At 44.8% G+C, this 23,741-nt stretch overlaps 2 protein-coding genes across 2 annotated transcripts in view; one reads left to right on the top strand and one right to left on the bottom strand.

Moving 5' to 3' along the window:
• The window catches only part of LOC308174565 (ryanodine receptor 1-like), a gene marked incomplete at both ends in the record, with an annotated part of 70,640 nt that extends 65,193 nt beyond the window's left edge, over nt 1-5,447 (top strand). Inside the window, 14 exons of the mRNA XM_080549661.1 lie at nt 111-276; nt 366-452; nt 977-1,228; nt 1,725-1,855; nt 2,226-2,268; nt 2,368-2,501; nt 2,676-2,736; nt 2,831-2,977; nt 3,388-3,522; nt 3,754-3,910; nt 4,711-4,775; nt 4,896-4,996; nt 5,175-5,226; nt 5,352-5,447. Of these exons, the coding sequence (XP_080405787.1) occupies nt 111-276; nt 366-452; nt 977-1,228; nt 1,725-1,855; nt 2,226-2,268; nt 2,368-2,501; nt 2,676-2,736; nt 2,831-2,977; nt 3,388-3,522; nt 3,754-3,910; nt 4,711-4,775; nt 4,896-4,996; nt 5,175-5,226; nt 5,352-5,447 (1,627 nt within the window). The remainder of the gene's footprint in view (nt 1-110; nt 277-365; nt 453-976; nt 1,229-1,724; nt 1,856-2,225; nt 2,269-2,367; nt 2,502-2,675; nt 2,737-2,830; nt 2,978-3,387; nt 3,523-3,753; nt 3,911-4,710; nt 4,776-4,895; nt 4,997-5,174; nt 5,227-5,351) is intronic.
• An 864-nt stretch (nt 5,448-6,311) lies between these two features.
• On the bottom strand, nt 6,312-22,699 carry LOC308174941 (tyrosine-protein kinase receptor UFO-like; the record flags this gene model as incomplete). Its single annotated transcript, XM_080550052.1, has 19 exons — nt 6,312-6,765; nt 6,948-7,084; nt 7,430-7,589; nt 7,810-7,919; nt 8,043-8,164; nt 8,269-8,361; nt 12,059-12,136; nt 12,228-12,323; nt 16,673-16,764; nt 16,912-17,041; nt 17,333-17,483; nt 18,146-18,285; nt 19,965-20,145; nt 20,675-20,790; nt 20,899-20,979; nt 21,315-21,497; nt 21,608-21,708; nt 21,813-22,020; nt 22,636-22,699. 19 exons carry the CDS (start codon nt 22,697-22,699, stop codon nt 6,312-6,314), a joined length of 2,697 nt encoding a protein of 898 aa, XP_080406178.1.
• Between the last annotated feature and the right edge of the window lie 1,042 nt (nt 22,700-23,741).

Here is a 23,741-nt window from a genome sequence, read left to right as displayed (position 1 = left end):
AGATGAACCTGTTACCACTGTCTCATCCCCACATTCACTCCTCGTGAACCATGTGCTTTATTGTTGTGGGAAAATGTGCAACAAAGAGCACCCTGCTACTTTACTTTCAGCACTGAAAACGGAGAGAAGGCAGAGAAAGAAGCTGAGGCCAACGAAGAGAAGCCACCGGAGGCCCCCCAGAGGAAGAAGAAGGCTGCCAAGAAGGAGAAGAAACCCACTAAGGGGGGAGGGTTTGACCTCTGGACTGAGCTGGACATCCAAAGGAACAAATTTATGGTTAGGCATTGGCCAGGCGTTGTTTAAAATCATGACGTCGTCTGCCTGCCTACAATTGATTGATTGGTTCTACTTTCTTTCTTTTCTAGAACTACCTCTCAAGAAACTTTTACAATCTGCGTTTCCTGGCCCTCTTCATCGCTTTTGCCCTGAACTTCATTCTGCTATTCTACAAGGTCAAAAAATTGCTTTTAATCGTAGCCCTCTTTTTGTCATGCGGTGTTTGCAGTGCTGCGTTTTAGACACCATACAGTAGGTCTAAATATGAAACTTTGGATTGACAAGCGTGCATTTGATTGGAATTATACTTGTGCTATTATACTATACTTTGACTATCTACTCCAAGGTAAGGCAAGTGGGGTGACATGGGGTGTCCTATACATTACATACATGGGGGTAGTGGTGGTCTAGTGGATAGTGAGTTGGACTTGTGATCGGAAGGTTGTGAGTTCAAATCCCGCCTGAAACCACACCACTACTAGTGTGTGCCCTTGAGTAAGGCACTTAGCCCTCAGTTACTCCAGGGGGAATGTCCCTGTAATTTGTAATTGTAAGTCGCTTTGGATAAAAGCGTCTGCTAAATGGCAAAATTAAAATTAAAAATTAAACATTACGCACAAAAATCGATAAAAATATAGTTTTTTGCAATGCTGGTTGTCATGTGTTTGAACTGCTGTCCCTATGCTTGTTGACTGTCCAGGTGTCAGACAGTCCCCCAGGAGAGGGAGATGATCCTGAAGGCTCAGGGATGTTTGAGGGCAGTGGCTTGTTTGAGGGCTCCGCTGAGGAGGCAGAGGGATCTGGTGTGGAGGAAGGGGAGGACGAGGAGGAGGCCCAGGTTTACTTCTTCCTGGAGGAGAGCACTGGCTACATGCACCCGACCCTCTCTTTCCTCGCTACCCTGCACACTGTCATCGGCTTCATCTGCATCATTGGCTACAACTGTCTCAAGGTTAGTCTCACTGGACTGAAAAAATCAGGTGTAGTGCTGAGGCACAAATATGTACATTTCTAGCCTGCAAACTGCGACACTTCAAATGAATGTGCAATAACACTATGTGCAATATGACAACCCTAGTCGTCTATCTGTACAGTATAGTATAGTGGATAGTGTACATAGCCTTTATTTATGTAAACCAGCTCCTTCCCTTCTTGTGTTTTTTTTTCTTTTTTTTTTCTTTCCTAGCACCAGGGGAGCCCCCCCCTCCTAAATTTCGTTGTTTGGTACCTGTACTATAGCAATGACAATAAAGACCATTCATTCATTCACAAACACACATACCCAATTGACCCTTAGGCCTGGCCGTTCCTAGAATTCTTCACCCAGGGGAATAACTTTGAGAGATCTGTGAATTATACAGTACGATAGGAAGTACTGTGTGGGTATTGTGCATACAGTATGTGCACAGCACAATGACCGAAGATCATTTGTCATTTATTGCTCTTAGATTCCACTGGTCATCTTCAAGAGAGAGAAGGAGCTGGCGAGAAAGCTGGAGTTTGACGGTCTGTACATCACGGAGCAGCCGGAGGACGACGACATCAAAGGCCAGTGGGACAGGCTGGTCCTCAACACACCGTAAGTGTGGACAGACGAGCTCAACTGGACATACCCAAATACACTATGGGCCGGTTTCACAGACGAGGCTTGAGCCTTGTAAAATCTCCATTGAAGATGCTTTTTAGTCTAGGATTAGGCTTACGCTTTTGTCTGTGAAACCAGCCCTATGTGGTGGTTTCCTGGACAGAGTTTAATTTAAATCAGGAGTTGGCCTAAAGCTCATTAAATTAATTATTAATTGATTTAAAAAAGTGGATTTCTGAAACAGTGCTTGCTGGGCTAAGATAAGTAAAGGTTAATCAGATACAGGTCTGTGTGAGGTTGAAATAGAGGGAGGGATCTGGGACTATATATGCTGCTCATCCCACTTCTACTTTCTTACTCACAGATCTTTCCCAAACAACTACTGGGACAAGTTTGTTAAGAGAAAGGTAAGATGCTTTACGTTTTTTTTTGCTGCTGCCTGTGTGGTACTGTAGGTTGAAATGATCTCTGAATGGGATGGTTATACAGTATGTCTGTGTGTCCAGGTCTTGGATAAGTATGGAGACATTTACGGCAGAGAGAGGATCGCAGAGCTGTTAGGGATGGACTTGGCCTCGCTGGACGTCAGCAAACAGCATGAGAAGAAGACAGAGGAACCTGACAGTTCCATGTTTACCTGGTACGGTGTCGTTTGATCACATCATTCATTCATTCATTCATTCATTCATTCATTCATTCATTCATTCATCAACAATGTTCTACAGTGCCACCCTGAGGTTATAGGAAGGTCAAATATGATTTTGTTTTTTTTATCCTACCATTTTATCTTAGTAAAATCCTCCATGTTTTTCAGGCTTACCTCAATCGACATCAAGTACGTGATCTGGAAATTTGGAGTCGTGTTTACAGACAATGTAAGAATGTGTTCTTTCTACGGCCATCTTTGTTCAAAAGTCTGTCTTTGGTGGGTTTCATCCAAACTGAACGTTCGTCTGATCCTTGTTCTAGACTTTCCTCTATCTCTGTTGGTACACGGTGATGTCTTTGCTTGGGCATTACAACAACTTCTTCTACGCCTGTCACTTGCTGGACATCGCCATTGGTGTCAAAGACCTGCGTACCATCCTGGCCTCAGTCACCCACAATGGAAAGCAGGTAGGACCTGAAATACTCTTCTCACCCTCCATGTTTTGTGACTATGCTGGTACTACTACTACTAATAATAATAATACATTAGACTTATATAGCGCTTTTCTAGACACTCAAAGACGCTTTACGAACTGAAAAGATTGAGTAGTAATAATAAAAAGAAACAAAAGGTAAATAGAAGAAAGTATAGGGGCCTAATTGAGGTAGTGCTGGGGACACATGGGAAGGGGAGGGGGAGAGGGTTAACTGGTGAAGGCGAGCTTGAAGAGGTCGTTTTTCGAGGGCCTGTTTAAATGTTGGCAGGGTGTTGGCCTATCTGATGTGGTTGGGGAGGGCGTTCCAGAGGGACAGGGCTGCGGCTGAAAAGGCCCCATCACCCCAGTACTAATTTCTGTTTCCCCTCTGCTTCCTTCCAGCTGATGATGACAGTGGGCTTGTTGGCTGTGGTGGTGTATCTCTACACCGTCGTGGCGTTCAACTTCTTCCGCAAGTTTTACAACAAGGGCGAGGACGGTGATGAGCCGGACATGAAATGTGATGACATGATGACTGTGAGTCAGATTCAGACTATTAGACTTATCATTCGTCACAACTATCCGACACATTTAACAGTGATACGGTATCGGTTAAACAAGTTCATAAATGAACACTGCATGCGTAATATTGCAATCTAAGTTTTCGAAAAAACCTATTTCTACTTTTGTACGAATGTACATTGCCAGTTGTATGTTTGCCTCTCTAACCACCATTATGTTCACCACTCTTCTCCCCTCTTTTGCTAGTGCTACCTCTTCCACATGTATGTGGGCGTGCGAGCCGGCGGTGGCATAGGAGACGAGATCGGGGACCCAGCGGGAGATGACAATGAGCTCCCCCGGGTGGTCTTTGACATCACCTTCTTCTTCTTTGTCATTGTCATCTTGTTGGCCATTATCCAGGGTAAGGCACAAACCAACACATACAGTACAGAACTTCAGAAACACACACAGAAAGCTGTGGGTGGGAAATTGTATCTCTCATTCTCATTGTATTCAGCCGTTTCATCCACATCGCTTGCATGTGTCTACAATCAGCTGTTTTCCCCCACATCTTCAATAGAAAATGTCTCTATTTAAGATAATAATAATAATAACTTGATTTCTATAGCGCTTTTCCTGCAAACGTTGCAGCTCAAAGTGCTCCAATCATTATATAATCTTAATTAAATTATTTAGTCATTTAAAGGCCATATTAAAAAGATGGGTTTTTAGTCTTGACTTGAACATATTTTCTGAGGTTGCATCCCTAATGTAAACTGGCAGTGCATTCCACAATTTGGGTGCATGAAATGAGAATGCAGCCTCACCAAATCTCTTCTTTTGTACATGTGGTACACAGAGAAAACCAGCGTCAGAAGACCTGAGAGCTCTATTGGGCTGATATGCTAGCAAAAGGTCTTTCAGATATTCTGGTGCTGTGATGAGATGCTACAGTCGACTCGTGCACACTTATCTCAACAATATCTCTCTTGATATTGGTAAATGGTAAATGGACTGCACTTATATAGCTTGCGCCTTATTCCAAAGCGCTTTACAATGGCCTCTCATTCACACACACATTCACACACCAATGGCGGCAAGCTATCAGCTCCTCCTGGGTCTGATAGCTGAAAGAGGTCCATAAAAACATGTTGGGGAGAGTTGGTCATACATCCAGGATGTCGTAGGTCTGATGGCGGTGAGCTTGTGTGTTCCATACAGGTCTGATCATTGACGCCTTTGGAGAGCTCAGAGACCAACAGGAGCAAGTCAAGGAAGACATGGAGGTATAGTAAAGTATAGTGACAGACATTTGTTTTTTGTTTTTTTCACATTTCTTTAGTTTTAGGTGAGTTAAATACAGTTCGGTATGCACATACGTCACATATGTTCTTGTTTTTTTACAGACCAAATGCTTCATCTGCGGGATAGGAAGTGACTATTTTGATACGACTCCACATGGCTTTGAGACCCACACGCTAGAGGAACACAACTTGGCTAACTACATGTGAGTGATTTAGTGTGCATGGAATGGAATGGAATTCCTCATTCCGTTCCATGCATTCCAATGAGTCTGTCCAGTACTTCTATCTCCGCCAACCTCCCATGACGTGAGTGTGTTCTACCTATCAGTGATCAGTGTGTGTCTATGACCATCAACAATCTGATCTGTTTGTCCTCTGCAGGTTCTTCTTGATGTACCTAATCAACAAGGATGAGACGGAACACACTGGCCAGGTCAGTCTAGGAGTCTCTATTTGCGAGGCACTCTAAGCCTCAGATGAACCCAGCGCTTCATTTCAATTGGCTCTTCTCTTCTCTACTCCCACCGTTACTTACAATCCTAGTGTGTTCTGTTTCAGGAGTCGTACGTATGGAAGATGTACCAGGAGCGATGTTGGGACTTCTTCCCTGCTGGAGACTGTTTCAGGAAGCAATATGAGGATCTACTTGCATAGCCTCTCCTGCGTCTATACGACATGCATTTGCAAGCATGTCTAGGTGAAACATGTTCGGTGGCTTTTGCGCCATCTTGTGAATGAAAGTGGGGGAAAAAGATACTTCCAACACGTGCAAACGAACATGTCCAAGAATGTAGCAACAACATGGACAAGAGCTTCAATGACTGAAGTCAAATGGTCTCATATACTATAAGCTACAGTGCACACTGTCTCTGTGTTTATAATGACTTTGCGTTTGAGTTTCACGCAGCACTGGGACACTGTGACTGTACAACCACTTCATGTATTGAAACTAGTATTGACTTTGAATTCTGCTGCTGCCAGTACAGTACGATAACAAGTTCAACATTTCTGACGCAGCACAATAAGGTTGTTCCTGTAAATGTGCAATCATCAACAGAACTAACGAGGGTTACTGTTCTGTTCAGATTTAGTTGTTGAAATTAGGGTGTCTGTTTGTTTGTTTTTAATTTATTCAATGTCCTTCCATGCTGATTTAAGTCTAGATGAACACCATGGATGCTTTGATGTGTCCATTATGTACAGTATGAGAAAACTACTTTATTTCCTTAATATATAAAAAGACAGATTGTTAATTAGTTTATAAGTAAGATGGTTTTGATACCTTCTCTTAAGTTCGATTAAATTAAATTTCTCTAATTTAGGAATGTCATCCTGTAATTTGAGCAGTTTATTCATTAGCATGTACACAACTGTTAAATTGTAACATACATTTTTTTCTTTTCGATCTCGTCATTTGACGAAACGATTTCAATAAAAAGTGAACTTCAGTATAAGTCTCATTATTTCTCAAAAACTCTTAGTCCCGTGGTGTTGGTTCTGTGTGCCCTGTGTTAAGCCTCATAGCCTATAGACAGTCCTGTCTGGCCCTTCCCTCTCGTCCTGTCCATCCAGCATGAGAGAGGAGAGAGGGGAGGAGGAGCGGGAGGGCTGAAGCTGCAGGGTGGGGGTCGAGGAGGAGGCCATCCAGCTCAGGCTGTCCATGGAGTCATTAAGATAGGGCTGGGGGTCATGCTGGGGGCAGAGTACGTAGCGTTCGGGGTGATGCACCTGGACAGCGTCCACAGGGTCCATGTTCTTACGGTACGACGGGTGAGGATATCCAAAGGGTTCCCAGCCCCCAACAGCCCCTAACAGGCCCCCCGGTTCCTCCATGTTGACGTAGAGAAGGTCGTCATCGGACGACTCCTGGCCAGGCATCTCCTCCAGGGCCTTCTCCAGGTCACAGCGCAGAGCCGGAAACCCTGGACGGTCTTTAGGACTCAGCAGCCAGCAGGAGAACATGAGGGAATAGCTATAGATGGGGAGGAAGGGAATGTTTAGGATTTATGCATCACAACAAGAAATTTATAAAACTAACAGGAACATTGATTAGTTGCATAATGACAGAACTGTAGTAAATCAACTCCTATGTACCTGTCGGTGGATCATACAGTACTGTAGACGGCACGCTGTACCTCGTTTTGAAACACTCACATGTTATCCAGGCAGCCGGGAGGCTGTTTGAGGCGGTTGCCCTGTCTCAGGTAGTCGTAGATTTCACTGTTCTCAACACCAGGGTAAGGTGTCTGTCCCCGAGTGGCGATCTCCCACATAGTCACTCCAAATGACCACTGAAACACAGGAGAATAAGCACCATCACAAATGCTGTTCTAAGAATTGTGTATGTGTTACGGTGGGAATACGGTACATGCGGGAAAACTAGGGTTAGGGTTAGGTGCTAGGGTGCTACGGTTAGGGGTAGGGGTAGGGTTAGGTTTAGACATGCCAGCATGTACCAAGTCGACGTAGCACCTAACCCTAACCCTAGTTTTCCCACATGTACCGTAACATATGTACTGTTTTCATTCATTATCTTGAAAAACTAGAATATTGTTTATTTATAAACACGCTCCTATCCTTGCTCTAACACGTATATATGTTAGATATGTGGAATACAGCTAGATAAAGTGGCTCACCACGTCACTCTTGGTGGTATAGACTCTGTCAGCCAGACTCTCAATGGCTATCCATTTCACTGGCATCTTCGAAATGCGCCCTTGTCTATAGTAGTCTCCGTTATAGATTTTCTTGGAAAGGCCAAAATCAGCCACACACACAGTCATATTTTCATCCAGCCTATAAGACAAGAGATACAGATACATAGACATAGAGGACAGATGAGGACACATTATTATAAAAACAGCATGTCACTTTTAACTCTGTTGGACTGGTTACAATGAAACAGTTGTAATTCTCACAGAGAGATAATATCATACCAAACATGCCACAGAGTGTGTGAGAATTATTAGATAAACACATTGACATCGAGACAGAAAAAATACCGTAAAATCCTCACATGCAATTCCGCGCTGCCAGATCTCTATGAATAAACCTCTTGTTGCTCAAATACTCCATTCCACGAGCAATGTCTGTCATGAACTTCACTAACATCTGAGAGGGCAGGGACTGGTGGGTGGAGAGGAGAGGAGACACCAACGATTAGAAAAACACAACACCCTCCAACAGGGGGCGCTAGGAAGCAGCATTTTAAGTCACAGACAAGCCTCTTAAATGTGGGAGGGAACTGACCAGGGGACTGTCCCCGAGTCGGGAGTAGAGCAGGAAACTGTGCAGGTCGCCATGTTTCATATAGGGCAGGATGACCACAGGGGAGGGGTAGCCTTCCCGCTCCACCGTCTGCAGACACACCCCTACAGGGAGGAGAAGGGATTCATCCATTCAGGTTGTTAGGAGTTTCTAACTGAAGGTTATATAATGAGGTTGATGGAATACATCAAATGAGCTTCTATCTTACCAACGAGTCTCATGACATTAGAGTGGTCGAACTCCTTCATACATGCAGCCTCTCTGAGGAAGTCCTCCATCTCAGTGCGTGTGCAGATGGAAACTAAGAATGAGAGAGAGAGAGAGAGAGAGTGGTTGAGGTGAAGCTGACACACACACACACACACACACACACACACACACACACACACACACTCAATCCATCAAACTTTATTTATATAGCACAAGTCACACATTGAATGCAACTCCAAGTGCTGAACATAAAAACAATAGTATGTAAAAACAAACAAAAAAGAAGAAAAGGAACATGAAAGTGAATCAATAAAATACAACACTCCAACCACTCCATAACTAGGGTTCCACTCTATAACTAGGGTTCCACTCCATAACTAGGGTTCCACTCCATAACTAGGGTTCCACTCTATAACTAGGGTTCCACTCTATAACTAGGGTTCCACTCCATAACTAGGGTTCCACTCTATAACTAGGGTTCCACTCCATAACTAGGGTACACACATAAACACACACATAAACACACACACACACACACACACACAGGTGCCTCGGGTTCCACTCCATAACTAGGGTTCCACTCCATAACTAGGGTTCCATTCCATAACTAGGGTTCCACTCCATAACTAGGGTTCCACTCCATAACTAGGGTTCCACTCCATACCTAGGGTTCCACTCCATAACTAGGGTTCCACTCCAGAACTAGGGTTCCACTCCAGAACTAGGGTTCCACTCCAGAACTAGGATTCCACTCCAGAACTAGGGTTCCACTCCATAACTAGGGTTCCACTCCATAACTAGGGTTCCACTCCAGAACTAGGGTTCCACTCCAGAACTAGGGTTCCACTCCAGAACTAGGGTTCCACTCCAGAACTAGGGTACCACTCTATAACTAGGGTTCCACTCCATAACTAGGGTTCCACTCTATAACTAGGGTACCACTCCATAACTAGGGTTCCACTCCATAACTAGGGTTCCATTCCATAACTAGGGTTCCACTCCATAACTAGGGTTCCACTCCATAACTAGGGTTCCACTCCATAACTAGGGTACCACTCCATAACTAGGGTTCCACTCCATAACTAGGGTTCCACTCCATAACTATGGTACCACTCCATAACTAGGGTTCCACTCCATAACTAGGGTTCCACTCCAGAACTAGGGTTCCACTCCAGAACTAGGGTTCCACTCCATAACTAGGGTTCCATTCCATAACTAGGGTTCCACTCCATAACTAGGGTTCCACTCCATAACTAGGGTTCCACTCCATAACTAGGGTACCACTCCATAACTAGGGTTCCACTCTATAACTAGGGTTCCACTCCATAACTAGGGTTCCACTCCATAACTAGGGTACACACACACACACAGGTGCCTCGGGTTCCACTCCATAACTAGGGTTCCACTCCATAACTAGGGTTCCACTCCATAACTAGGGTTCCACTCCATAACTAGGGTTCCACTCTATAACTAGGGTACCACTCCATAACTAGGGTTCCACTCTATAACTAGGGTTCCACTCCATAACTAGGGTTCCACTACAGAACTAGGGTTCCACTCCAGAACTAGGGTTCCACTCTATAACTAGGGTACCACTCCATAACTAGGGTTCCACTCTTTAACTAGGGTTCCACTCCATAACTAGGGTTCCACTCCATAACTAGGGTTCCACTCTATAACTAGGGTACCACTCCATAACTAGGGTTCCACTCTATAACTAGGGTTCCACTCCATAACTAGGGTTCCACTCCATAACTAGGGTTCCACTCCAGAACTAGGGTTCCACTCCAGAACTAGGGTACGACTCCATAACTAGGGTTCCACTCCAGAACTAGGGTTCCACTCCATAACTAGGGTTCCACTCCATAACTAGGGTTCCATTCCATAACTAGGGTTCCACTCCATACCTAGGGTTCCACTCCAGAACTAGGGTTCCACTCCAGAACTAGGGTTCCACTCCATACCTAGGGTTCCACTCCAGAACTAGGGTTCCACTCCAGAACTAGGGTTCCACTCTATAACTAGGGTTCCACTCCATAACTAGGGTTCCACTCTATAACTAGGGTACCACTCCATAACTAGGGTTCCACTCTATAACTAGGGTTCCACTCCATAACTAGGGTTCCACTCCATACCTAGGGTTCCACTCCATACCTAGGGTTCCACTCCATAACTAGGGTTCCACTCCAGAACTAGGGTTCCACTCCAGAACTAGGGTACCACTCCATAACTAGGGTTCCACTCTATAACTAGGGTTCCACTCCATACCTAGGGTTCCACTCCATACCTAGGGTTCCACTCCATAACTAGGGTTCCACTCCAGAACTAGGGTTCCACTCCAGAACTAGGGTACCACTCCATAACTAGGGTTCCACTCTATAACTAGGGTTCCACTCCATAACTAGGGTTCCATTCCATAACTAGGGTTCCACTCCATAACTAGGGTTCCACTCCATAACTAGGGTTCCACTCCATAACTAGGGTACCACTCCATACCTAGGGTTCCACTCCAGAACTAGGGTTCCACTCCAGAACTAGGGTTCCACTCCAGAACTAGGGTTCCACTCCAGAACTAGGGTTCCACTCCAGAACTAGGGTTCCACTCCAGAACTAGGGTACCACTCCATAACTAGGGTTCCACTCCAGAACTAGGGTTCCACTCCAGAACTAGGGTTCCACTCCAGAACTAGGGTACCACTCCATAACTAGGGTTCCACTCCATAACTAGGGTTCCATTCCATAACTAGGGTTCCACTCCATAACTAGGGTTCCACTCCATAACTAGGGTTCCACTCCATACCTAGGGTTCCACTCCATACCTAGGGTTCCACTCCATAACTAGGGTTCCACTCCAGAACTAGGGTTCCACTCCATAACTAGGGTTCCACTCCAGAACTAGGGTACCACTCCATAACTAGGGTTCCACTCTATAACTAGGGTTCCACTCCATAACTAGGGTTCCACTCCATAACTAGGGTTCCACTCTATAACTAGGGTTCCACTCCATAACTAGGGTTCCACTCTATAACTAGGGTTCCACTCCATAACTAGGGTACCACTCCATAACTAGGGTTCCACTCTATAACTAGGGTTCCACTCCATAACTAGGGTTCCACTCCATAACTAGGGTTCCACTCTATAACTAGGGTTCCACTCTATAACTAGGGTTCCACTCCATAACTAGGGTACACACACACACACACATAAACACACACACACACACACACAGGTGCCTCGGGTTCCACTCCATAACTAGGGTTCCACTCCATAACTAGGGTTCCATTCCATAACTAGGGTTCCACTCCATAACTAGGGTTCCACTCCATACCTAGGGTTCCACTCCATAACTAGGGTTCCACTCCATAACTAGGGTTCCACTCCAGAACTAGGGTTCCACTCCAGAACTAGGGTTCCACTCCATAACTAGGGTTCCACTCCAGAACTAGGGTTCCACTCCAGAACTAGGGTTCCACTCCATAACTAGGGTTCCACTCCAGAACTAGGGTTCCACTCCAGAACTAGGGTTCCACTCCAGAACAAGGGTTCCACTCCATACCTAGGGTTCCAGGGTTCGGAATCAATAAAATACCACACAATAAAACAAGAAATAGGAGATAAGAAATAAGAATAGAAGTTCACGCACACTCACACTCACACTCACATACACACATACACACATACACACATACACACATACACACATACACACATACACACACACACACACACACACACAGGGGAACACTGTAGAGACTGGTGAAAACATGTGAAACTGATTGAACACTCACTCTTCATGGTTTTCACAGCCACTCTGAGAACAACCTCCTCATGCACCAGCAGGCCCTCCATGACAGAGCCGAACTCTCCTGTAGAAAGTCACACAAGGACATGGTGTCAGGAGGGGGGTGTTTACATACTGTCATGTCAAATAAATGCTTTATTGAAGTCAGAGCTCACCCTCGCCAAGGGTCTTGCCCAGGGTCAGCTTGTGTCTGTCCACCATCACATCTTGCAACTTCTGCTTCAGCTCATCACTGATGACCAAACTGTTCACTGTGGAAACGGTTCATATCTCTTACATTGTCATAGTGAAAGGCAACACTAGAAATAACACTGGAAAAATAACTTTACCATGAATCCTCCCCACTTCCCTAAAACTAACTGCCAAAAAATAAATCAGTCCCATACATGGGATGTTGCCCTTGTGAAATCATGGCTCAGTTATTCATGACATCACTCTTCACTACATTTTTTAAAAAAGCAATAGGCCTACAGATACAAATACAGAACATTTCTTAAAGATATTCTAGCTGGTCCAGGCTGACACTTTTTGCCCCTGTCGGTCCTTCCATAACAATGCATAATATAGGAAAACAAACATCATCTTCTCTGCTGTCTGAAGAAGAGGGAAAAATCACCCAATGTCACCCCTTTTTAACCAGATAAAACATTACACTCTAAAAAGCACTTTTCTAATTGTAGCTATAGACAAAAAGTATTTGGAATTAGGCATGATAATAACAATAACGGTTTTACAAGAATTTAAACTATGTTCAGAATGTTCAGTTTTCCAGAGGGTTCTCTAAACAGCCAGACCATGACACTACTCTTGCATTCAATATCTGGCCCAGAAAAACACAGAGCAACAGGAGGAAATTGGAGCTTCGACAGCTGTTCTTTAACCCTGAGACGACTGCTGCCGCTACGGAGTCTGACCCCTCCCTGTCCCCTGTTACTAGCATGTAGCTACAGAGTCTGACCCCTCCCTGTCCCGTGTTACTAGCATGTAGCTACAGAGTCTGACCCCCTCCCTGTCCCCTGTTACTAGCATGTAGCTACAGAGTCTGACCCCTCCCTGTCCCCTGTTACTAGCATCTAGCTACAGAGTCTGACCCCTCCCTGTTCCCTGTTACTAGCATCTAGCTACGGAGGCTGACCCCTCCCTGTCCCCTGTTACTAGCATGTAGCTACAGAGTCTGACCCCTCCCTGTTCCCTGTTACTAGCATCTAGCTACGGAGGCTGACCCCTCCCTGTCCCCTGTTACTAGCATGTAGCTACAGAGTCTGACCCCCTCCCTGTCCCCTGTTACTAGCATGTAGCTACAGAGTCTGACCCCCTCCCTGTCCCCTGTTACTAGCATCTAGCTACAGAGTCTGACCCCCTCCTGTCCCCTGTTACTAGCATGTAGCTACAGAGTCTGACCCCTCCCTGTCCCCTGTTACTAGCATGTAGCTACAGAGTCTGACCCCCTCCCTGTCCCCTGTTACTAGCATGTAGCTACAGAGTCTGACCCCTCCCTGTCCCCTGTTACTAGCGTCTAGCTACAGAGTCTGACCCCTCCCTGTCCCCTGTTACTAGCATGTAGCTACAGAGTCTGACCCCTCCCTGTTCCCTGTTACTAGCGTCTAGCTACAGAGTCTGACCCCTCCCTGTTCCCTGTTACTAGCATGTAGCTACAGAGTCTGACCCCCTCCCCGTTCCCTGTTACTAGCATCTAGCTAGTCTGACCCCTCCCTGTTCCCTGTTACTAGCGTCTAGCTACAGAGTCTGACCCCTCCCTGTTCCCTGTTACTAGCATGTAGCTACAGAGTCTGACCCCTCCCTGTCCCCTGTTACTAGCATCTAGCTACAGAGTCTGACCCCTCCCTGTTCCCTGTTACCAGGGGCGCCGCTAAGGGGGTGGTAAGTTAGGACGATTCTAAGGGCCCAGCACTGACAGGGGCCCATGAGAATCTTTAAAAAATATATATATTATATTTATAAATAATATTATTATTATTATTATCATCATAAGGACGTTAATGTAGCCGAATTCAAATTATAATTCTATGTATTAAAAAAAGTTACAAAAGAAACAAACTGGAGTTTTGTTTCTCTATGTTTAACAAAATTAAGCCTTATTATTTACCCCTCTATTTATTCACTGCATGGTTCAGTCCACCGCGCGCGAGCTGCTAGACTAAAGGAACGTTACCGCGAACATTCTGACAAGGTTTCCATGACCAACATGTCCTGCTGTAGTACGTGTGTGTGGGACAGATGGAGGACAGCCAGATTGGAAATGCATCAAATGTACGCGTGCGTGCGTGGACGATGTCGTGAAAGGCAAAGCCAAAGTCAGGGTCTCAAAAGAGAAAAGTAAAAAAATCACTAAAAACAGTGGTTTAGTGATCTAATCACTGCGTGGATGATAGTTAGCTCGCTATCCGCTTGTTAAGTCGTGACGTGTTTCCGGGTCCCAACGTTGGCTGAGGCGCTGTCTTCGAAATGGAGAAATAATAATAATAATTAATGATATTTATATAGCGCTTTTCCGAGGCTCAAATACCCTGACAATATGGGGAAAACGGGAAAGTGCTGTGTCCCTTGTTGAATGAATAGATCCGAGTCTAAAAAACGATTAAACTGTCATTCCCGCTGTAGTTCAGAGGTATTCTGGTGCAGAGAATTTCTCGTTTGGACTCGGAAATAGTTAAACGTCACTTTTGACGTCAGACTTAACAAGCGGATAGCTAATTAACATTAACTTCAAGTATAGTTAACTTACAGTGCACTGGCAGTATAATTTCAGTTAAATGTATGAGATGAGTGCAATTTTGGTCCAAATATAGGTTATTAGAGCTCAGTGAATTTGTATCCAGCAGCTATGCACTCTTGCTATAGCTAGCTAGCTAACTAGTATAATGTTACATGCTAATCACGTCATGCACAGATGCTTCAGGATCAGGACTCCTTCCCTCAACCCACCTCCCAGTTGAAGGAGAAGGAGGTGAGCAGTAGGATTTTGGGGTTAGCATTAAGATTTTGAATATTTTAATGTATGCTGCATTACCATGCAAGCTTTGAATACAACTTTAGCTAATATTCATATTTAGTTAATAGTTCTTCCAGTAATTGCAATAACATTGACCACTGGCATCTTAATAATATTGTTAGCTAGCTAGATAACATTTAAGTTAGCTAATCTGGTGTAATGTATGTATTATTATGTTAATACTATTATAGGACATATTATGAATTATGTACCTATGGATACTCCATGCCAGGGCCCTCTTCAAGCAAGGCAGCCAGAGAGGAGAGCAGAGGTGGTGGGGTAGTGGTGGTCTAGTAGTGGATAGTGAGTTGGACTTGTGATCGGAAGGTTGTGAGTTCAAATCCCGCCTGAAACCACACCACTACTAGTGTGCCCTTGAGTAAGGCACTTAGCCTTCAGTTACTCCAGGGGGAATGTCCCTGTAATTCGTAATTGTTTGGATTAAAAGTGTCTGCTAAATGGCTAAATTAAATACAATTTAAAAAATTAAGAGGTAAAGAGGCAGAAGAAGAAGAGCAAGAAGTAACAAAGGACAATGACAGCAGCACAGCAAGTTGGCTTCATCACTAGATTTCAAGGATCTTATTAAAGATTTTGCTACTAAGAAGGCCCAGCATTTAGCTTTGATTTGATTTGATCTCTTTACTCCTATCTTGAATCGTTGTGCATTAGGCTAGATATAGTTGTTAGCTCTCCAGGTATACTATTCCACAGTACTGCCGCAGTGTAAAAATAAAAATCTTCCCATTTCACATTCAATTTTGCTGGCATAATGTCTGTGTTGCTCCCTCTTGTATAAGACACGTTTGTCTTTGTGTGAAACAAGCAATGCTGAGTCAGTAAATATCTCTCTGCTGTAATTCTTCATTGATCTAATCCTGACAGTTTTATGGCCAACTGATCTTTACAAGATCTACATTTATTTAGACACAATACCACCCCATTAAAATTATATTTTTTACTTTTTGTGTGATTTATACTTTTATAATTGGGTTCCAATCTTCATTTAATTATACTTTTGTCCTTGTGTTGTTCATGTCTTAATTTAATAAGTTAAAGAATGTTGAGATTTCTTTGCTGAATTGTTGATTCCTGTATTAACTGTAATTTTAAATTACATTTACAAAAGATGTCCATCATTGGATTGCTTGCAGTGCATCAATAGTTCATCAACTTCAACGGGGTTTAGGTTGATGGGTGGTTTAGGTGGGGGGGCCCAAAATGATATTCTGTCATGGGGCCCAGAATCTCTAGCGGCGCCCCTGCCTGTTACTAGCATGTAGCTACAGAGTCTGACCCCCTCCCCGTTCCCTGTTACTAGCATCTAGCTAGTCTGACCCCTCCCTGTTCCCTGTTACTAGCATCTAGCTACAGAGTCTGACCCCTCCCTGTTCCCTGTTACTAGCATGTAGCTACAGAGTCTGACCCCTCCCTGTCCCGTGTTACTAGCATCTAGCTACAGAGTCTGACCCCTCCCTGTCCCCTGTTACTAGCATGTAGCTACAGAGTCTGACCCCTCCCTGTTCCCTGTTACTAGCGTCTAGCTACAGAGTCTGACCCCTCCCTGTTCCCAGCATGACAACTCACATGTGGCTTCATTTGTTTGTCGATTGTATGAGCGTCGAGCACTGTATCTCACTACAAAGTCCCCGCCATTCGTCATAGGGGAAAAAGCCTTCCTGTTGCGCACACACACACACACACACACACACACACACACACACACACACACACAGACACACATACATGGGGGTTCAATGTAACATTCAGTGCAGTGATTAAAAACAAACAATGAACAGTCAAAGTCATGAACAGTAAGTACATACCCAAAGCATGTTTCTCTCTGTCGTAGTATGATTGCATAAGCCACAATGAACACTATCAGTGCTAAAGTGACTGCAATTGCCATGACCACGTACCACCAATGCCAGGAAAATGCCTCAGGTGGGGAGATATCTGAAAAGAGGTATGCTAGTTACTTCAAAGACACTGTAATACCCAACCGTATCTTTCATTTAGTCCATTTCGCAGTTTGCAACTGGAATGAGAACATTTGTAACTGTTGTAAAAGTGAGAATTGAGTGTCAACAACATAGTACGGTAATAACTATTGCCTCAAATCAAGACATTGGAGGTAGAGGCTGTGCAATAAACCTGCCTAGTGTCCACAACATTGCAATTATTCCTGCAATTGTTGCCTTTCTTTGGCCTATATAACTGCCAAGCTCACATCCAGGCCAGACTCACAAAGCTGGCCTTGGCTGATGTCATGGAGAGGGCTCCAGGGGCCACACCCTGCTGCTGTACAGGCACACACACGCAGGGAGACTGTGTCGAAGAGGCTGGAGAGGGACAGACCTAGACCTAGCTCAGACGACTGCACTGACGCCAGAACAACCTAGGACAGACCAAACCAGAGCAAAGAGAACTGCCATTACACTTAGTGGAGGGAGAGGGAGAGGAGGAGAGAAAGAGGAAGAGGGAGAAGGAGAAGGAGAGGGAGAGGGAGAGGGAGAGGAAGAGGGAGAGGGAGAGGGAGAGGGAGAGGGAGAGGAAGAGGGAGAGGGAGAGGGAGAGGGAGTGGGAGAGGGAGAGGGAGAGGGGGAGAGAAAGAGGAAGAGGGAGAGGGAGTGGGAGAGGGAGAGGGAGTGGGAGTGGGAGAGGGAGAGGGAGAATGAGAGGGAGAGGGGGAGAGAAAGAGGAAGAGGGAGAGGGAGAGGGAGAGGGAGAGGGAGAGGGAGAGGGAGAGGGAGAGGGAGAGGGGGAGAGAAAGAGGAAGAGGGAGAGGGAGAGGGAGAGGGAGAGGGAGAGGGAGAGGGAGAGGGAGAGGGAGAGGGAGAGGGAGTGGGAGAGGGAGAGGGAGAGGGGGAGAGAAAGAGGAAGAGGGAGAGGGAGAAGGAGAGGGAGAGGGAGAGGGAGTGGGAGTGGGAGAGGGAGAGGGGGAGAGAAAGAGGAAGAGGGAGAAGGAGAGGGAGAGGGAGAAGGAGAGGGAGAGGGAGTGGCAGTTTTATGTTAACATTGCTTGTGAGGTTGGGGAAAAGTGTTAATGTTCATGTTTACCTGGGTCGCGTTGGGGGTGCTGTGCTCCACTCTGTACCCCAGTATTTGACCATTTAATCTGCCTGGCGGCTTGGTCCAGTGGACAAACACCTCTGTTCCGTTAAAAACCGCCGTGACGTTGGCCGGCGCAGCCTCTGGCACTGCCACAGACACAAATAACCCAAGAATATAAACACCATGTCTAAAGCGCATTAACATGTTAAGAAACACACATGGCCAGACTTGAAAAAAAACAAGTGCAGGATATTCATTAGAAGACAAGAAAGTAGATCTTTGTCACATTGTGAGTCATAAGAGTGGGTTGTGGTCGGAGACTGTCCTGGACCCTGATGATGTCGTAAGTGTTCCGCCTCTGATCGTTTCCATATGTGGCTCGACATCTGCCAAGAAAAACAAAAGCACCACCTTCCCCTCTCCCTCCGTCACTGAGTCTCTCTCCCTCAACCCACGCCTTTCAGGCTCCTCTTTAGCTTACGCTAATCCAACACAGGGAGCAGTGGATGATGGTACGAGATGTAAGTGAGAGGAGGGTAATATTTATTAGTCTTCCTGTACATCGCTACGTTTTTGGGAGGATAGGGGAAAACTGAAGAGAATGTGATGTGAGAGAGACATGACATGGGCTCTGTCTACAAAATATATATACGTATATATATATCTGTAGCTCTGTTTAAAAACGATATATCTGTAGCTCTGGTTACAAATGATATATTTGTAGCTTTGTTTACAAACTATATATCTCAGCACATAAGCTCACCTTCCATCCCACCTCAAATGTGAGCATGTATACTGGGGGAGTAGAGGCAAGGGGAGTATTAAATTAATAGCTGTTTCAGTCTCGTCTTTTCCATCCCATCTTCCCCTAACTTGCCCTACTTTCTCTTTATTCTTATACGGAAAAGTTGTATAAAATGAGCACTGTGGTCTTGGTTCCTTTCTCTGTAAGTCACTCTTTCTATTTCTTTCCCCTTTTCCACAAACACATCTACATTGCAGACTGTGGAAAACATGAGCTGGCATGGAGAAAAAAAAACACTCCTTTTACTCGCCTCAATTCAAACACACTGCAGCATTATGGACACAGCAGGATTGCGCCAACTCTGCCAAACCATGAATAGAGAATGTTTCATCTGTTTCCCTCCTGCCCTCAGCACCTCCTCCCTAACTCAGTTAGCCCTCTCTCAATATAGAGGCTTATATTTAAAACACTGAGGATGGAGAGGAGTGTTTTGGAGTTACTGGCAAAGTGTACGGTCCACTGCCAGCTCAGAGCAATGGAAATCTGGACTTTAGGTCTGCACCCTTCTCTCTGGCTCCACCTCAGACAGATAAACATTTCGATTTTTCCTCTGCTGCCCCAACCTACAGAGTTGGTTCTCTTTGATGTTTTCTCTCCAAAACAAAACGTACCATCTTTAGCCAACTCAGCTCAACTAAGACTGATTTCCTTGCTGTCACTATTGCACTCTCAATGCTGCTTAAGTTTCCTCTCTCCTGAGTTCTCTCCTCATCAAATCAAATCAAGTTTTATATAGCGCATTTCTCACAAAATGTGACCCAATTCGCTTCACATGATGATGACAGAACACGCAAGCAGGCAAGGGCAAAAAAAAAAACTGTACACTGTGTCATAGGTTTTACATTTAAGTCATTTAGCACTGGACGCTTTTATCCAATGTGACTAACAGTAAGTACAAGTGAGTGAATCAACGATACATCACCACATTGGAAGGTAGAGGCTGTTGTAATAAACCTGCCTTACTCACAGTGAGTAAAACATTTTTTTTTGGGGGGGGGGGGGGGGGGGGAGACATCTTACCTCCCTCGGATGTGGTCATCGTTACCCATGACGACCAAGGGGAAGCGCCTTGGCTGCTACGACAGGCCACTCTGACATCATAGGGAGTGTAGGGCTCCAAGCCGGCGATCAGGTGACCCACAGGTGGTACATTCACATTCTGATTGTGGATCAGCTGATTATGCAGCGTGGATGGAGTTGCCTGAAATGTGGAACGGTAATTAATGCTATATATTTTACCCTTTGACTTGATCATGACATCTAGGTCATCATAAACAGTTTGATAGTGTATGATACAATGTGCATAGAAACTACATCCAGGTACTTTATGGCAACATGAAATGTAATTCAGAGAAATCGATCACAGTTATGTTTAAATCTATTTACTTTGAAACCTTTCGATAGATATACAGAGGTCACTGCTTAACCAGACACTGTATTGAATGTTCTCACTTTTTGGACTGCACTTACATAGCACCTTATTCCAATGCGCTTTACAATGGCAACTCACTCACCCATTCACACAGACATTCACACACCAATGGCAGCAAGCTACCATGCAAGGCGCCGGCCCGCTCATCTGGAGCAATTTGGGGTTCGGTGTCTTGCCCGAGGACACCTCGACATGTGGCCAACCAGGGATCGAACCGCCGAACCGCCGACCTTGCGATCATTAGACGCCGGCTCTACCTCCTGAGCCATAGCCGCCCCATATTGAATGTTCTTCTCACCTGGATAGCGCACACAGACACGGGGTACAGCCCTCCGAACCCAGGCTCCCAGGAGATGTACAGGGAGGAGTTGGTGACCTCTACAGCCCTCACTCTCTGTGCCTGGGAAGGGATAACTACAACAATACAAAGACACCGATAAATAACACAACCGATCAATCAGCATATCCCCCGGCCGCATATCATTGTGATCGATGCACCCCGGTGTTGGTACGGCTACGGACCTGTCACTGTTCCAGAGGACGAGGTGGCCACGCCTTTGCTATTGTGGGCCTCACAAGAGAAGCTGCTGGTCTGGTTTAGGCCTGGACAGTGAGAAGCAAAGAGGAGGTCAGTCAGTCAGGTGACAGGAAAAACACTGTTATGTAATACTATTTGGGCCGGTTTTAAGTTTTAAGACTGTATGATCAACAGGAATTAGGGTTTTGGTCTATGTGAAGGTTTTCATTGTGACTTCATGGGCCGGTTTCACAGACAAGGCTTAAGCCTAATCCTAGACTAAAAAACATCTTCAATGGAGATTTTACATTGAAAGTGTGATTTAGTCCAGGACTAGGCTTAAGCCTTGTCTCTGAAACCGGCCCCATATGTGTGACATGTAAATTAGGCAATAAGATAACACAGAGAGAGAAGTGGTTGCCTGTAATGTTGAGAGATGAGGGCGATTGGGCCAGCGGATCCTGCAGGGTGTTGAGAGGTCCTCCGTTCTGCAGCCAGATCACCCCGACCGGTTCTGGAGGCCCATGGGCAACACATTGCAGACTAAAGCTAGCGTTAGCCACGGCTGTTATGTCACCAGGCTCCACAGAGAAATGAGGGATTCCTGAAAAAAGAGGAATTGCAGATGGTTTACATTAAGTAAGATGCTATAATGATGACAGAAAGACAGACCGTGGTAGACACAAACAGGGGGACGTTAGAATTGTAGCTAACCTTCCAGCTGGATGCACCCTTCCTGAGACAGCATGTCCTTCCTCCCCACTGTTGCCATACAACGATATCTTCCAATGTCTGACAGCTTCACGTGGTCAATTCTGAGGACAGACAGGTATTACTATAGTATCTCAGAGACGTAGGCCTGTACAGGTCTTCCTGGTCAAACAGAAGTAAAAGACAGTAGGTCAAAAGAGCAAAGGACCTGAGTTCACTGATGGTCAGCCAGCTTCTCTCACTGACAGGCACTTGCACTTGATTGGTGTCAGCGTAATCCAGTGACTGACCGTTCCTCAACCACACCACATCAGGTGGTTCCTCTCCCCCTCCATCTCCCTGTAGGGTACAATGCACCTGCACTGGCTTACCCAGGGAGGAGGTCACATTGTCTGGGCTCTTTACAAACTGCAGCACTTGGGAGAAAGAACAGGGGACACCCATGAACCATAAGACTCGTGAAGGAGTATGGACATCTATTAAACTGATAATCAGGAGCTACTGTATATTTGTTTGCTTGTTTAATAGGATCCCCTTTAGTTAATGCCATGACATCAGCTAGTCTTCCTGGGATCTGACACAAAAGTCACATTTGAACAATGATACATACAGACAGTTATAAACTAAAGTATATACAGACATCACATTGCTTACAAATATCCATAATAAAATAACAAATAAATAAAAATTATTATTGTAATCATGAATGAAAATAATGTAAAGAATGGGTCCTGAATTTAGGGATGGAATGACATGAGATAATAGAGACGATCGCCCTTATTACCAAAGAGAGTACATTTGTTTTGTTAAAAACTCGTACAGCAAAGACACAAACCACAACGAGGCAAATAGAGATTGCAATTGAATTGTTGACATGTCTATGGTATTATGCCAAACAACAAATAGGCCTAATATTGACAATAAAAGTAACGCCATCATAGACATGATATGGCCTAGTCAAAGATCAAACTTGAATTTCTCAGATCTTAAGATTCTAACATCATAACCGGCGTCACTCGTTGCTCACTCACCTGGCACAGGTACCACTGTGCCCGTCAACAGAATAACAATTAAGGGCACCCAGCCACCGTTCATCCTTCCCTGTCAGGTCCGTTATTGCACTCAACGTACCGAACTCAGCAGTACAATTACGGCTCACACAGCTTTACATCATTGCTCGCAAAAAATGAGTCACCTTCCTCCAGTTATATTATCCAGATGTTACTAGTATTAGTTACTAGTGTAGTATTTGTTGAGTTTTTCAACCGCTCTCCAAAAACTCAGACATCCCTTCGCAAGGCAATTCTCGACAAAAGTTGAATGTCTGTTAATAAAAAAAAAGACAAGTTACCGTAATGTTTTGAATATGAGAAATTAGCCGGGCTGACAACACAAAACGCCTTCATCATGGATACATAGAGCTTTGCTGCTTCCCTGTGGGTATTTTTAGTATAACAGAGCAATACAACTGTCCTCGAAATACTGTTTGCTGTTATAGTGTGGTACTGTAATCAACAACAACGGGTCAATTTAATTTAATTTAAAATTAACAAAACAAAAAAACAACAACTATTAAACATGTTAGGCATTATTATGATGGGTCTAAGCCAGTGTTTCTCAAACCTCTCCTCTGGGACCATCAGCCGTTCCACATAATGATCTGTTCCTCCACCAGCACACCTGATTCAACTAATCAAGTACATCATAATTGCTTTGCACTTGATTAGTTGAATCAGGTGTGCTGGTGGTGGAACAGATCAAATATGTGGAACGGCTGGTGGTCCCCGAGGAGAGGTTTGAGAAACACTGGACTCTAAGCAATGTTGAGGATCCTTTGGTTTTCAAAATTAGTATACTGTAGAAATGTAAATTATTGTTCTTCTTGCCCCCATGTAGATTCATTAATCACCAGTGGTATGGAAAGGATGTATGGGGGATTATAACCCACATACTGTAGGTTATTGAAGATTAACATGGGATCCGTTTGGCAATTCCCATTCCCTCAAACCATCTGTAAGCAAGCAGCAATCCCTGCCTGCAGCCATAGTCTGGGGTCAGAATAAAAAAAGCAGTCAGGGATTGAGGTGGAGATGTTTACATCTTCACATTACTACACTACTGTAAACATGATTCAACA

Source organism: Nansenia antarctica (assembly GCF_963989245.1).
Source record: "Nansenia antarctica genome assembly, chromosome: 20".
Taxonomy (NCBI): domain Eukaryota; kingdom Metazoa; phylum Chordata; class Actinopteri; order Argentiniformes; family Microstomatidae; genus Nansenia; species Nansenia antarctica.
The sequence above is the reverse complement of the archived record's forward strand: the minus strand, read 5'-3'. Positions and strand labels throughout refer to the sequence as shown.